The 16,204-nt window shown below is 37.1% G+C and overlaps 2 protein-coding genes across 2 annotated transcripts; both read left to right on the forward strand.

The window, feature by feature from the left end:
• Window positions 1-6,963: 6,963 nt before the first annotated feature.
• LOC131946348 (uncharacterized) lies at window positions 6,964-7,986 on the forward strand. Its single transcript, XM_059307053.1, has one exon. It carries the CDS (start codon window positions 6,964-6,966, stop codon window positions 7,984-7,986), a length of 1,023 nt encoding a protein of 340 aa, XP_059163036.1.
• Window positions 7,987-14,407: 6,421 nt separating this feature from the next.
• LOC131946349 (uncharacterized) lies at window positions 14,408-15,433 on the forward strand. The gene has a single exon (XM_059307055.1). The coding sequence runs from the start codon at window positions 14,408-14,410 to the stop codon at window positions 15,431-15,433; it is 1,026 nt and encodes a 341-aa protein (XP_059163038.1).
• Window positions 15,434-16,204: the final 771 nt, after the last annotated feature.

Consider the following 16,204-nt stretch of genomic DNA (forward strand, 5'->3'; position numbering starts at 1 on the left):
GGTTGAAGTTGATTCCAGTTAGAGAACTTTTGAGAGAAATCCGACACAGGGCAGACGACTTTGTGTACAAGTACCCAAAACAATTGACATCGGTCGAGCAGTTGGCGGCACAGGACACGTGACTTGGTGTCTGGAACGTTTTCGTCTGCGTGAAAATTGGGTTGAAATCTTGTTGTGTGAACGTCCGAGAGTTTAATTGGCTGGAGCTCAAGACAAAAAGTCCCAGAAATATTGCAAGTCTTGTGGATCTAGCTAGAGACGGTTTGGCCTGAATCATTTCTAAAATTTTTATAAAGTTAGAATTTAACAAATTAGAAAAATAATTATAACGAAACGAATTTCCACTTAGAATAAATAAATAATTTAATAGCGTTTTACAACAGATACAACATTCTACTACATCATTCTCGATTTAGAACAAACTTTCATGTAGCAATCTATAATGTGAACTCAGCTTTAGAGTCTTGAAACAGAAATGTTCATTCAATCGTGGTGAAAGTTAACAGTTAAATACCCAGTGAAACGGATCATTTTGCTATCGATTTTAGGAGTGTTTAGTGTATTCAAGTTCGATTATTTGATATAATATTTAAAAAGAAGAAATTGATTTATTATTACCCACGAATACTGTTCATCAATCTCCTTTTACATTTAATTTTATTTCGATTTAGTTTACAGAATAATACAAATGTTTGTTACCTATGTATGGAGTAGAATTGTTTTTTATAGCATTATTTTATCAGTAATTAATACGTCCTGACACCTTTAAGTCAACCTCAGTTCTTCTAAGATATATCGATTAAGCAACACCTTCTGCCTTGTCGAATGTGCGATGCTAAATACTTTTGATGAATGAGCCACGCCTTAATGAGCCACACCACATGCTTTGTCGTGTGAGCCACACATAATACCACGTGGTGTTTGCCACACACACGCACACACACACACACATATAAATATATATGTGTGTGAGTATTGTGTCTATGTGCGTTTGTGCGTGTGTGTGTGCATTAAAACACCACTTTTTCAATTGTTTTACAACCACTAATCAGTAAATGATTAATTCTTCCGGGTACCAGGATATGTCCGTATGTAGTTATGTACCGTCTGTTGATAAATACTTGAAAATTGTTTGCTGTGACCAGAAAAAGATATTCGTTAACGTCCACAATGTTGTACCAAGATGGTGGTGTGATGGAGATTTCTGTTTTCCAATTGGTCCCAACCTGCGTGTTAAGCACAAAATGATTCTGTTGGGGGCGGGGGTTGAACATGAGGTGACAGTTGGTGTCATTCATAAAGTGGATTGCCATTCCGTTCATGGTGGCATTCAACACTACTTGCACCTGTTGAAGGTAACAAAGACGATAGGTTATCACGTGATAGGGTTGGTTGCAATGTTGCCCCCTCTAGTCAGTAAAAAAAAACAACACTTTTCTGAAGTATGTTCTGTTTCTTTCATAATAAATGAAATTTTTCGTCCATCTAGATAGTGATAAATATATCGCTGTGTAAGCAACGACCAAGTGAACTTTCTGCATTCAAAATGGATCTAAAACAATTTGCTAAATGTTTAATATAACTCTCACTGAGAATACAATTGTTTAAAGAAAAGTATCCATAATCAACCTTTATAAAGTAAATAGAAATAATTATTTACACAAAAGAAAGACATAACTAAAATGGCTTCCAAGGAATTCTTTGTGAATCTTCTTAACTAATATTTAAAAAAAAAATCATTGTAGGCATTATTCGAATATTATTATAAAACAACCTGAAACAAACATCAACAAAAAAATCGCCAATCACCCACTTATGCTTAGAAGGTTTAAAGCAGAAAGTTAGTTTTAATACAAGCTGTTTTTGTGGGATTCATCTCGTTCAATGATTAGTCATTGGCATTAAATATTTTTTGGCTGCTTTCCATTACATAACAAATATTTGCGATGAGGTATTAAAATAAATAAAGTAACATTTTAATTTTGCAAAACTTACCACAGCTCCAGGGAACAGGTACTCGGGTAAATTTATGACAATGTCCAGACAGCTTACAGGGTTGGTCAGTACATGCTGGACACGTGCAATCTTGATCTCTGATTGGTTGAAGTTGATGCCAGTTAGAGAACCTTTGAGAGAAATCCGGCACAGGGCAGACGACTTTGTGTACAAGTACCCAAAACAATTGACATCGGTCGAGCAGTTGGCGGCACAGGACACGTGACTTGGTGTCTGGAACGTTTTCGTCTGCGTGAAAATTGGGTTGAAATCTTGTTGTGTGAACGTCCGAGAGTTTAATTGGCTGGAGCTCAAGACAAAAAGTCGCAGAAATATTGCAAGTCTTGTGGATCTAGCTAGAGACGGTTTGGCCTGAATCATTTCTAAAATTTTTATCCACCGAGATTAGAATAAATGGCATACATTTGAACGCTAAAATAGCTTGTGAAAAAGAAATGCAATGGATCTGGATACAGATGTTTTTGCCTGAATCCTGTTTTCTTAAATTTAACTTTATATTTTAATACAGTACATGCAATTGAAAACTATGCTTGCACAAGAAAAGACCTGACCAAACTGAGAAAAATAGTTCAACTTAAAACACATCTCACCAGCAACATTTGTCACCTGAACATACTTGACATTTTAACGTTTCAAGTTAGACTCGGAATATTACAAATATTTGCTTTAGTATTAAAATGTCAAGCCGCTTTAATTATCGTATCATATATCAACGGTGTTGATTGTATGAAATCAATAATCATGTTATTCTTCGTTCAAATCAAGTTTTTTGTTAATCAAAGCGTATCGATAAGATGGCGACCAATGCTTCTCATAATATTTCTAAAACAAACCATTTCGTTTGTTGATGAAGCGTGTTAACATAACTGATTAACTACTTATAAGTATGTTTACAGTATTTTGAATGTGTTTGAAAGTGTGAGTGTGTGAGTGTGAAAATGTGTGAATGAGTGAAGGTTGAAGTGACAGTTCGTCAGGTTGTGAGAAATGTCAAACTCAAGGGCGTGGGATTAGTCCGTAATGTGATCTCTCCAACCTTTTCTTCCATACCGATTACACGATTTAAAAACTTTGTTCATTTACCATCACAATAGCCCCAAGGCAAGCTTAAACGACGGACAAAGCAAATTATATTGTAATACAATAAATAACCTCTGAAGAAATTTCGCCGTGAGATACTTTGGGATAATTTGTCTGAGATCATTTGTCTCTAATTTCATTTGTCTTTAGATAATTTATCCTTGAGATAATCTGCCCTTAAGATATCTAGTTTTAGATATTTTGTCTGGGATTTTTGTCTGAGATAATATGTGCTCAGATAATTTAACATGTAACCATAGAAAGTCGTACCCCGAGATACGAATTGTTTGTATCTCAAAGCCATTTTCTCCATTGATATTATTTGAAATGCCATTAATCTGTTCCATCACCCACAATGCCACCTAATTTTATTTATTTGGTTTTTTTTTTTAAGTTTAAAAAACAAATATGTACAAATTAAAAAAATGTTGTATGAAAAAAATAAAGGAGAATGTAAAGAAATAAACCCGTGATTTTATAAAGTCTATACTGTTTTAAAATCAGTCGACTTGAGTGTTCTGAATAAACTGGAGGAGGTGTGATGTGGAAAAGCTTAAGTTCACTTACTCTCGACACTATCAATGGTATACAATGAAAATAATTCATTTTTCTTTTCTTTAAACGGTATCTAACATACAGAAGATTTTTATAAGTCAGATGATAACAACTTAGGTATCATGTGTTGGGTCATGTAGGAGGAGTGGGGGGGGGGGGGGGGGGCGGGTTGTATAATTAAGGCAGTCTCTATGCAGTTCGTCCACCAAATTTCATGAAGTGATTGCACAAAAAACAGCATTAAACAATTTATTAATAATATATCTTTAACACGTATTTGTGTGTTATAATCTTTAGTGAACTTCCCAGGGATCTGATAGAAATTATTGTAAAAATACATTGAATTATCCGAAAACATTTTCCTGAAGAAGTTGTATGAAGACAATAAAAAAAAAACCCACAGAAGATAGTAACAACTAACGTCTTATGTATTAATTTACTTTCTTTCTAAACTTTTAGAAAGAAAGTAAATTAATACATAAGACGTTAGTGTTAGTTGTTACTATCTTCTGTGGGTTTTTTTTTGTGTAACATTCAAAACATGCCAATCAACAAGTCTACCTCAGGTTTACATTAACCCCCCCCCCCTACTAAACTTGATTGCAGATCACATTTCCAAAAGCACGTCGTCTGCCAATATCAGGTTATTCAGCATCAGAAACAGCATCAGAAACAGCATCAGATTCAGCTACAGATTCAGGATCAGAATCAGAATCAGCATAATATTTTCGTCTTCTTCATTAAGTAGTTATTGATGTTAGATTTTTATTTGATTACGGTTGAGAAGGTTGAGCTTCATGCATGATTTTTTTTTTGCACACACATCCTTTTGAAAAACCCAAGACTGAATTTAATAACCTAAGGCAGAGACAAAAATTAGAATTAAATACAAGCGAAAAAATGATAGACATGGTATATTTCTGTTAGCCCAATTTAAACTTTAATAGTTTGACAGCATCCATCACTTTAACTTAATGCACACAGCACAACAAAAAGAACAAAAAAAACCAACAACATCGATGATGGACTACTGCCTCCAACCCAGCCGCTACATCAACCCATCAAGGACATCACGAAATATTTCTGACCTCATCCTAATTGGTAACAAGGTAGCAATAAAGCTACTTGACAGTGTACAGATTTATCAAACTAAATATTTGTAGGGATTCCTAACAAAATTTAGACCCTTTATGCTTTCAAAATCAGAACCAACATTGCATTATAGTAGGCCTACTAGTTCATCCTCGGCGTAATAATAAAACACAATACTTAACAAATTCTAAAAGTTCTTTAAAAAAATTTCAAACTAATGTCAGACATATTTGCGTTTTTGTATTTATAAAAATTCAAATTTTAAACTAAATAAAAATTTAAAAAATCGTTTAAGTCGATAAACTTCTGATTCATAAAGTTAACGATTTTAAGTTTTTAAACACACTTGACATTGGAAACATTTCTGTAACATTATATTGATCTCTAGCGTTCGAACAACAAGCTAGCGACACTCATCGAATATCCGAATAACTAAATTTTGGTACTCAATATAACACGGTTCTCAAGTGGTTGTGACGGCGAACCACAAGGAATACGTTGTCAAATGTCTATTTTGGTTAGCTAGAGATCAATATCTAAGAGGAAACTCGGGACTTCAAATTTTGAAAACCATCAAACAAGAGCTAAGGTTTCAACAATTGATCTACTGTTCTCTTGAAATGTTTTGAAGATGATACTCAATCCCCCAGGCAATTAACTATATCCCTGTTTAAAATATTATTTTACGTGAAGGACCTCTTAATAGGTCAAAAAGATGCGGTTTAATTCATAAATGATTGGCGTGACCTCAGTGTTGTATAAAGTTTAAAGCGATCGAGCGATATTTCCAGCTGTGCGACTCATTGTCAAACACACGTGAAATCTTTCAATGATGAAGTTTTGAGGCTCACTCCCCTTGTGTTGAATACATCGTGACCATGTTTACAGGCTATACGATTTTTGACTGACATATGTGGTAGGGTAGCATTTGTGGTTTAGAAAAAAATACAGTAGGAACATGCTTGTAATCGTTTATGGCCTAGAGATAGAGCGTTAGACTGCTAACTCAATAGTCTCGAGTTCGAATCCGGGTTCAAGTCAGTAGAACGTCCCTGTGTCCACCCAGCTCTGATGGATACCTAACTCACGTTAGGGAAAGTAACGGCAGATGGGCATAGTGCTGACCACGCTATCACTTCATATACCGAGGTCACCGAAACAGGTTAACTCTACTTCACTTTCCCCATGGACCGTTGGGTTCGAAAAGGGAACTTTGAAATCGTTTAAATAAAGATCTTATTACGTTGAACAAGATATATTAACATACAGTACATAGTAATATACATAAATGGCGTTTTATCGACGTCTAACAAAACTAACTTCTAACTAGACATCCGGTCCGTACAGTTGACTTAACAGCAAGTAGGCCGTATATCTTTAGATCGGCGAGTGGTACAAGGACCCTGTTATGTATACAGATAGTGGGGCCACTATCTCCATATTGAACGAATGTGGGATACATCGACTCCATTATGTCGGCATGTAGATGATGTATTTTGCTTGTAAGAAGACATGGTACTCAACCTGATTAGAAATTTTAACTTAAATCCTCACCATTAAGTCATTGAAGGCCACTCATGGACTCCAAATGTTTTCCAGATGTCTTTAGGTTTTAACAGTTTTCTGGCCCACATACATTTATTTTTGCGATCCACTCTATGTATGAAGTTGGGGTCGCTGACTTGCGTAAAAAGATGCTACATCTCCAGTTTATTGATGAGCGGTGATTGAGGATGTATGAAGGAGGTCGTGAGAACTTGTGATAAACCACTGAGGGGTTAGCCCGGCACATGGTCAATACACATCTCGACTCTAGATCGCTTCACATAGTTTAGATGTTCTCGCTAGACCCTAGATCCCTTAACATCCTGCAGATATTCTAGCTAGACCCTAGATCCCTTAACATCCTGCAGATATTCTAGCTAGACCCTAGATCCCTTCACATCGTTTAGATGTTCTCGCTAGACCCTAGATCCCTTAACACCGTTTCTCATCATGCAGAGTCAATTAAAATGGTGACGTCATCAGTGTAAACATATAATATATTCTGTATATATAAAAGCCAGTTTGAATAATATTAGACCAAGAAACCAGCTTAAATAAACTTGGAAATGTCTGCATGAAAAGTAAATCATTATTTAATAAGCAAATTTTTATTATAATTTGTAATTAATCAATGTTTCCACAGACTAATTGACGCGGCTTACCTAATAAAACATTATGGAAGTCTTCAACAAAACAGAAAGATTTAACGAAGATTCCTTCAAAGAGCTTCTCTACCTCTACAACGTTTGGTTCGTGGTCGTCATAACCTCTTCCCTAGCCTCGTTCGGGATCCTCAACAACGTCATCAACATGGCGGTCTTCTTCCGGCAGGGTCTCACCGAGCGCGTCAACTTCACGCTGTTCTGTTTGGCGCTGAGCGACCTGCTGACGTCCCTGTGTGCGCTGGGCTACACCACCAGCTACATCGAGAAGCTCTGGCCCCGGGATGATCGCCTAGAAGACAACACCCTCATCGTAATCTTCTCCTGGGTCCGGTGCTTTTTCGCCGATACATCGTCCACCTTGACGTTGTTTATTTCGATAGAGCGCTGTCTTTGCGTGACGCTTCCATTCACGTTCAGCACGAGTTTTGACAGTAAAAAAACCAAACTGGTGGTGTTCTTCATCGCGTGTTTCATGACCGTGAACTACGTCCCGTTTTTAGGGACGATGAAACTCGAGTACGAGCTTCTCCCCGAGACGAACAGGACCGAACTTACTTTTATAATAACGGATCTCTTTCTCTTCATGTGTGTCTACAACAACTTCGTGTTTGGCCTCTCCCTGGCTATCATATGCCAGGTTGTCATTTTCGTCTGCGCCGTGTTGATGTACTACGGTCTCCGGAAATCGTCAAAATTCCGGGAAAGCGTGAAAGACGTCAAGAGCGACAAAAAAGGCAACGGACTTTCAAACAAAGAAAAACGTATCGTCAAGATGGTCATGATGCTGGCCTGCCTGTACCTGCCGACAGGACTTCCGCAGGTTGGGTACGTCCTGGCCAGTACGTTTGTGCCCGAGGTCCTGAGTGACGTAGAGAAGGGCACGTTTTTCATCTCCACCAGCGCCATCTTGTTCCTGGTGACAGCCAACGGTTCCCTGACTTTTTTCATCTACTACAACTTCAATTCCAGCTTCCGTGCGACCTTCCTCAGGGGCTTCACCAGGCAGTCTTTGTTAGGTGTGGACAAAAAGTAAATTTTTGGCGACCTTCCTCAGGGGCTTCACCAGGCAGTCTTTGTTAGGTGTGGACAAAAAGTAAATTTTTGGCGACCTTCCTCAGGGGCTTCACCAGGCAGTCTTTGTTAGGTGTGGACAAAAAGTAAATTTTTGGCGACCTTCCTCAGGGGCTTCACCAGGCAGTCTTTGTTAGGTGTGGACAAAAAGTAAATTTTTGGCGACCTTCCTCAGAGGCTTCACCAAGCAGTCTTTGTTAGGTGTGGACAAAAAGTAAATTTTTGTTTTAAAAAGTTTTAGAATCCTATTTTTTTCTACACTCGGCCACCAATAATCTCAATCAATAGAATTTTAAAACAAACAAACATATTTATACCCTTGGATGAACATTTAATTGTAAAAATATTAAGAACATTTTGTGTGAAAAGGTTGCAATTATACACTTACATCCACTTCAGTTCAATAGTATTTGCTGGAAATTTAGTTACAGGACACATTTTACATTTTTTTTTCTTTTACTTTCCGTTTGTTTGTGGGTTTGTGGCAAATCATGTTACTCAGTTTAGACCCACTTCTAATGAAGCAATTTTATTCAGATTTTCAGATACGTTTTTCTTTGCGGGCAAAGCATGAATATTATTTTTAAAATTTAATTCGAGATACAATTTAATTTAAAACTTACTGTATTCAAATTAAAACGGGAGATAACAAGATAAAAATACTAGTCAATGATTGTTTGATTATGGGGGGCGTCGTGAGTGAACTGTTATCACACTTGGCTGATTTCACGAGGCGCGTAGACTATGAGCGAAGAAGGGGCAGTTAACTAGTTTTTTTTAGAGAAAACAAGCTCCAGAACGTATTTTAGTGCAAATATTTTAGTCGTGGTCTATGTAATGTCAACTTCATTTTGAACGAATGATTAAAAGTGGAAAATAAGTTAAATATAAAACCTTTATAATAGTAAGAAACTTCATTCATAAAAGCTTTGATCGCAAAAATATGTGTTCTCACGAGGGACCAAAGCTTTTATTTTATAAAGTTTGTTTTATTTTCTTATTTTCAGTGCATTTAAAAGCTGGTTATTATTAAGGTTTTTATATTTATTTTATTATAATGAGAACAGCTGAAGATGTGGCTTCAATGTGGGTTGTTTTTCGTTAAATGGATTATCATTACGGTGAAATAAGGCTGCTACACTTTAACAACTTAACGCCAATACAAAAATGTAGTAATTAAACACAACTATTTTAATCCTGTATATCTGTAAAACCTTTTCGAAACCGGTAACAAGAGGTTTCTATATCTGGACATTATGTCGTGTGTAGCGTGTAATGTCCAGACACCTCCGGACAGATCTACGTCTATATCTGGACATTATGTCGTGTGTAGCTTGTAATGTCCAAACACCTCCAGACAGATCTACTTATGCTAAGAGGTCAATCAGCGTATGTTGTCATTTGTTGATTTTAATACTCATTTACACCAATGTTTTGCTTACGAACCTTGTGGCCCATGAGGCAGATGAAGTAGAGTTCACCTGTGTCAGTGACCTCGGCCTATTAAGGGTTAGTTTGGTTAGCACTATGTCCAGGTACTCATCAGATCTGGGATCCGAACTCGACACCTTCAGGTTAGGAGTCGTGTGCTCGAGCATGCAAGAACACCGTCCCATACTAATGTTGATGACTCGTCTTTTGTTGTGCATTGATTTCATTGAAATCGTTTTCTTTTAGAAATACTTTCATTCATAATTTAAACTATGGGAGATTACTTTCAGGACACAAAAATAGAAATTTTCAGTGGTTAAAATGAAAAAAAAACCCCAAATGAAGTTTAATTTAACAACATTCGACATTGGACATCTAAGTAGAATAGTTGCGTTTAATACAATAAGACTGGTCTGTCTGATGAAAAACAAATTGCACGGTATAACAGCACATTTTCGCCACTCCTCTGAACAGAGTTTTGTTTTGTTTTGCTGGTTGCTTGTGGTCGACTGGAATACTTTTCACCATTAATGTTATTGTCTAGTGTTTGAATCTCTTCTAACTGGGCTTAAAATTTGATGCTTGTAGTAACTTCTGTGTTCTTATCATGGCTGTAACAAAAGTACGCAAGGAATAGGGTGAGTTAAGTATTCTTATGTACCTGTCTCCCCATAGGAGTAGGTGAAGAAGAATCAATCTGATTCAATTACTTCCGTGTATAAAGGAATTGATTAGCGCTATGTCAAGCATGTTTTGTTACCAGACTTGATCCAAGTACTGATTAGAGCTGGGTAGACTCAGAAATCTATCTCGAGACTTACATGTTAGACAACGAGTGCTCGTTCTACGACATCGTATCCTCGTTTAAGTTTGTTACACAATAAATTTAAAGGACAACAGCAGAAAATATTAAGATATAAAAATATTGTTTTATAATCTCTAATTTATTGCGGTGAGGTTCATTGATCAAGTCCTTAAACGTGCGAATAATGAAGAGATACACAATACGACACACACGTGCAAAACATTCCCAGGTGTCAGGTGTGACAGTTCACACAGGTGAACAGTCGAATGACAACAATCACGACCTTGACCTTTGACAGCACCTGAAAACAGTTCAGACTCCACGTAAGGGTGACCAAATATAACGTCCTGATTTGATGAAAGGACGGCGTTGGATGGTGAGAGATGATCATGGTCAACACCGTGATCTTGAGGTCAAACATTTCAACTCTCGCATTCTGCTCTAAATTTGTCGAAGGTTCTTGTGTGTCAACTCGTGCAAATTGGACTAAATTCGACCGTCAGTTTCTGGTGAAACTAATTTGATGTACACAACCTCTGTCTGAATGTGCCGTCAGTTAATGATCAAAATAAGATGATGTACACAGTCCCTATCTGAATGACGACACCGACGTTGATGTTAGTACACTTCATCTTTAAGTGTAGCGTGTAATGTCTTTAAGTGTACGATGAGAGGTAGGTGATTAGGTGTAGGTGAATTGAGAGAGAGAGAGAGAGAGAGCGCGAATTAAGTATGTATTACGTATATATAAATATGTATGTATTTATATAAATATTTTTGAAAAATGAAGATATTGTTTAGTATAGAATAAAATTGGGAGGTTTTCAGTAGATCAAAGCTTATCTTGATGCCACTGCTGTGTTCAACCACCTACTTTAAACACTGCGAGTCATTCAGCGACTGCGTTAAACACGAAATACAACTCTGTCTGTACTAGTTGTCATTAAAGCAGGTGAAACAGAGTCTGTCTGTTTCTAAAGCCCCGACAAACATGATGGGTCAATCCACTTTAAGTTTACTGAAGTCGGCTCCTACCCAGACCATGGTCAGAGCAGTGTTCGAACCTAATTCTTTGACATAATTGTCAGGACCACTACCGCCCAACCATCATCGTTTATCTATATTCCTGTAGAAGATTCAAAATCTATACTCCTGTAGAAGATTCAATATCTATATTCCTATAGAAGATTCACCGAATATTGTATCTACTACAGCAGTGGCGATCCATGATCGTTTATTTTATGATTTATAATATTTTTGTAGCTACCAATGCGTATAATTTTGACTGGTGCTGTTAACACGTATACAAATTAGGGTTTATTATGCTTTTATTATGCCTAAACAACAACATTAGAACTAATGCAGCGTCATAGTTAAAATGAATGTGCACATTTCGAATCGACAACCAACATAAAATTATCAATCAACAACAAAACATACAGTTTTAAAAAATTAGACATTTAGTTAATTATGCTAATGAGACACAATAAAGTATTATCCTCTTTTTGTGAGGCAATTCTATTTAAAGTTTGGATGTACAATCTAGGCCAAACAATAACCGCATTATTGAGTTATGAATGGATTCAAAACTTTGAGCTGAAGATACGGAACAATAACACACTCTGTAAAAGGTTAGTTTGTAATGCGGGACGGGATGGGGGTTGGAATTGGTCGTTTATCGACAGAACGATAAAACTAACGACGTCGATGAAAGAGCGATGTGTATGGGTATTGTCTTGTCATTTGTGTTGGGAATGTTTACAGAATTAACTTTTAATTTAAACGGATGGTAAGCTGTAATATAAATGCTCAAATATAAGCCGTTTACTTGATGGGGTGATGTAAAAAAGGAAAATAAAAATATGGAAACACAAAGAAAATAAATCAAGGCAACAAATTCGGCTTGAACACGAAGAATTCAGTGTGAGAATTTGACTGATAGTTTTGTGAGAACACGAAGAATATAGAGTGAGAATTTGACTGATAGTTTTGTGAGAATTTGACTGATAGTTTTGTAAGAATTCGACTGATAGTTTTGTGAGAATTTGACTAATAGTTTTGTTTGGAAAAACGAATGGAAGTTTGACGTATTATGCGAAAAATATGTTTGGCTTTGGGTTTCTATATATAGATGTTTCTACCCGTGGGCAGATTTATTTTAAGGAATTTTTAGGTGTTTCGCAGGGCACCCCGACAAAAGAGCGCCGACATAGAAGCACAGACAAAAGAGCGCACAACTTAGAAATATAAATGCAACTATAAAGAAACGTTTTATTTATCTGAACTTATGTTCATTTTGTTACATTTCATTTCAGTTTATATTCTTACTTTAGGCCTAACATTGAAAATCTTGTATATGTTATTAGGTTGCGTTTTGAATAATTGGACTTCACGTTGATTGTACCAGTTTTTTAGTTAAAGAAACTTAACAATTAGTTTTTTAATGAAACAATAAAGAGTTAACTTCAAACGATGACGTCTGATCTGAGTTAATTTTCTTGTTCCTATTTATTAAATATGGTTTATCGATCTTTAGTTTGCGCTCTTATGTCGGCGCTCTTTTGTCGGCAAATTAGTGCGCTCTTATGTCGGCGCTCTTATGTCGGTGCTCTTTTGACGGGTCACCGTTTCACAGGTATAAGCTTGCGTGGTTTTCAACAGTTTCGGGCAAGATATATATTCAGTAGTTTAGGGCTTGTGTCATTTAAATAGATTGGAGCTATTGTTATTTCCAGAACATGGCCTATAGGCTAATGCCAATCAACTTAAAGCCACGTAGCAAAACGTTAAATCAGGTTTAAACAATCAGGTGATTTGAATGACAACAGCAAAACTTAGGATCTCATAGCCAGTTAAACTAATAGCCCCATCTTGCCAGTAAAACTAATAGCCCCGTGTTGCCATTAAGATTTAGGGAGGATAACATTTAGCCAATAAAGCACTGGGTCTTACTACGAGCATATAACATGTCTATACGTTTAATATATAGGCCTATATATAATATATATGTTCAGATATATGAGAATAGAACAGGCTAAGTCCCTGCTGCCATGAGAGTATATTCACATCAGTAGCGCTGTTTTCCTAAGATCGTTTATAAAACTAAAAGTAAATCTTGACACCCATCTTCTGAGCCCCGCTGGCAGGAAATATTTTCTGTATAGAATCAAAGTGTTTGGGTGAGCCGACAACAAACAAAAGTCGTACAGATGAAGCCACAATGTTCAATGTGTTTTCTTTTTGTCCTGTTCAAGTTTACAATAAGACCCAAAAAAAAGCGAGAAAGAAGAGGGATGGACATAAAGCATATCTCGCACTACCTAATTTTTTCTACTGAAGTGTACACGTGTGATGTACAATGTTTCAGAATAGTTGGTGTAAAGTTTGTCTATCATAGCTCCACAGTACCTGTCAAAAAATGTGTGGTCTGATTTCTGTTTCTCTCGTCAGTGAGTGAACTACTACCCCATGCTCATACTCTCTTGCATGCTTGTACCTAAGAGAGAAACCTGGTAGTGTTTTACACTCTACCACTATTGATTGAAATAAAATCTTTGTAGCAATATATATATATATATATATATATATATATATATATATATATATATATATATATATATATATATATATATATATATATATATATATATATATATATATATATATATATATATACCTTCAGCATGTCGACATTTTAATAATATAAAAATTAGAATTTTTATTTTAACAAAACAATCTCTTTAGAAGTAACATGAATAATGCAAATAAGTTGGTTTACTTGTTAATACTTTACCTCGGCATATAAAGAAATGTTGTGGTCAGCACTAAGCCCAAACTTCCTTTACTTTGCCTGACGTAACTCATGTACTCGCTAGGGACATCCTGAAGTCTGGAGTCCGGAGCGAGATCCGAACTCAGCACTTTCGGGCTAGCATTGGAGTGCTCTATCTAATCACAGCGTCCCATTGTTATTTATACATGTTTATATGACAATTAATACAGAAATGTAAAACTAATTTAAAGTAAAATTTTCTTTAAAAATTCTTTCAGAAAACGCTTCTTTAACTCGAACAAATTCTCTTATCCGCTTGTAGTTTTCACGATTTCACCAACAGTGCCGGAGCTGGAGCCGAACCCACGTCCCTCCATGGACTTCCCAACGACAGCCCAGCCCAACACGACATGGGACGACACCGCTTACACGTCCGGGTACCTGTTCTGCCAGACGTCCGGAATGCTCATGTCCATCCTCGGCGTCGTCTCCAACCTGATCAACGTTTCCGTCTTCATCAAGCAGGGCCTGCACGAGCGGGTCAACTTCGCTCTCTTCTGTCTGTCCGTCAGCGAGTTCTTCGCCTCCCTCAACGCCTTCGCCGTGACGCTGACTATCTTCTTCAGCATGTACCCGCCCAGCGCGACCGTCGACTGGGTGGCCATCGTCATGTTCTTCTTCTGGTTCCGTGGTCTATTCGCCGACACCTCTTCTTGTCTGACGCTCTTCATCTCTATAGAGAGATGCTACTGCGTCATGCAACCTTTTAAATTCAATACTACTTTCACTTTCAAAACAACAAAGATGGTCGTGTTGTTTATTTTAGTTTTCGTCATCGCAAGTTATCTCCCCTTGATGTCTTCAATGAGATATACATACTACACAAATCCTGAGTTAAATATAACAATTTTAACAGCCGAATATTTACAGTTGTATTACTGGATGGTCACCTACAATGACTACGTGTTAGGGATCTTACTGGCCATCGTGTGTCAGGTGTGTATTTTCGTGTGTGCTGTGCTCATGTACCGGGGACTGCGCAAGTCCACTGAGATCAGGGACCACACGCGGGAGTTTCAAGTCTCAGAAAGCCAAACCGGCAAACTGGCCAGGGACAAGTTGCCGGGTTTGTCCAAAAAAGAAAAACGTGTTGTGAAACTGGTGTTGATGTTAGCCATTCTGTACCTGCCCACAGGTATCCCGCAGATCATTTACGCTATCTTTAGGGGCTACATCCCGGAGAAGTATTACTTCCTGTGCGCATGCGTCGTGTTGTTTTTCGTCACAGCCAACGGTTCATTCGCGATATTCATTTATTATAATTTCAGCTCGGTGTACCACAGCACTTTGTTATGTCAAAACAAAAGTGGGAAAAATTTGAAGAGAAAAAATTCTCATTGACTCAAGCTAATCTGGAAGACAGCATTTCTGTAAGGAACATTTTCAAATTTAAACGGCGATTTAACCGACGTCAAAGGGAAGCAGAAATAGTTGTTTGTTTCGACAGATTCATGCTCAGATTCATTCATGTCTTAGTATTAGTGTATAAGTTACATGAAACTTTAAAAAAAATTCATAAAAAATGTGTAGTTCAGAACTATTATTTATAGGCCTACATTTGTAAATTAAAGTATGTGTGTCTGTCTGTTTGTTTCTTTGTCTTTTATGCATTACAACATCTTTCATCCGATTGCCATAACATTTTTGGGAAGTTCATGGGAAGGCTTCTGCGAAAAAATATTCGTAGTAGCTCCCGGACAGAGTGCATTTGGGCGCCCTGGCTTCATTTTGTACTATGGCGCCTACGTTCTTTTTAAGGAGTGTGATATACTATGGAATCTTTCACGAAATCCTATTTGAGCACTGTGGCGGCTACATTCGTTTTAAAGATCTCCTTTGTTTAACCTAACAGATAATCTAAGACTGTAGTATAATAGTTTATAGATTGTGAGACAGAAAGCTTGCAGCTTCGACAAACCACCCTCTACACTGAGATTTTCTTCTTTTTATTTCTTTCGGCTCCTTATCGGGCTTAGTCCCAGGAGACACTACGTCAACTAACTGGAATTTTTTTAAAGCTCCAGCCCTAGCAATCCAACCTACTCCGTCTCGCTTTCAACCGATTATCTCCATGACTTTTTCGCCCCACTCTTCCTCTAACCCGTGGATTTT

The sequence above is a fragment of the Physella acuta genome, unplaced genomic scaffold (assembly GCF_028476545.2).
Source record: "Physella acuta isolate Inbredline_101_S28 unplaced genomic scaffold, ASM2847654v3 ptg000555l, whole genome shotgun sequence".
NCBI lineage: Eukaryota > Metazoa > Mollusca > Gastropoda > Physidae > Physella > Physella acuta.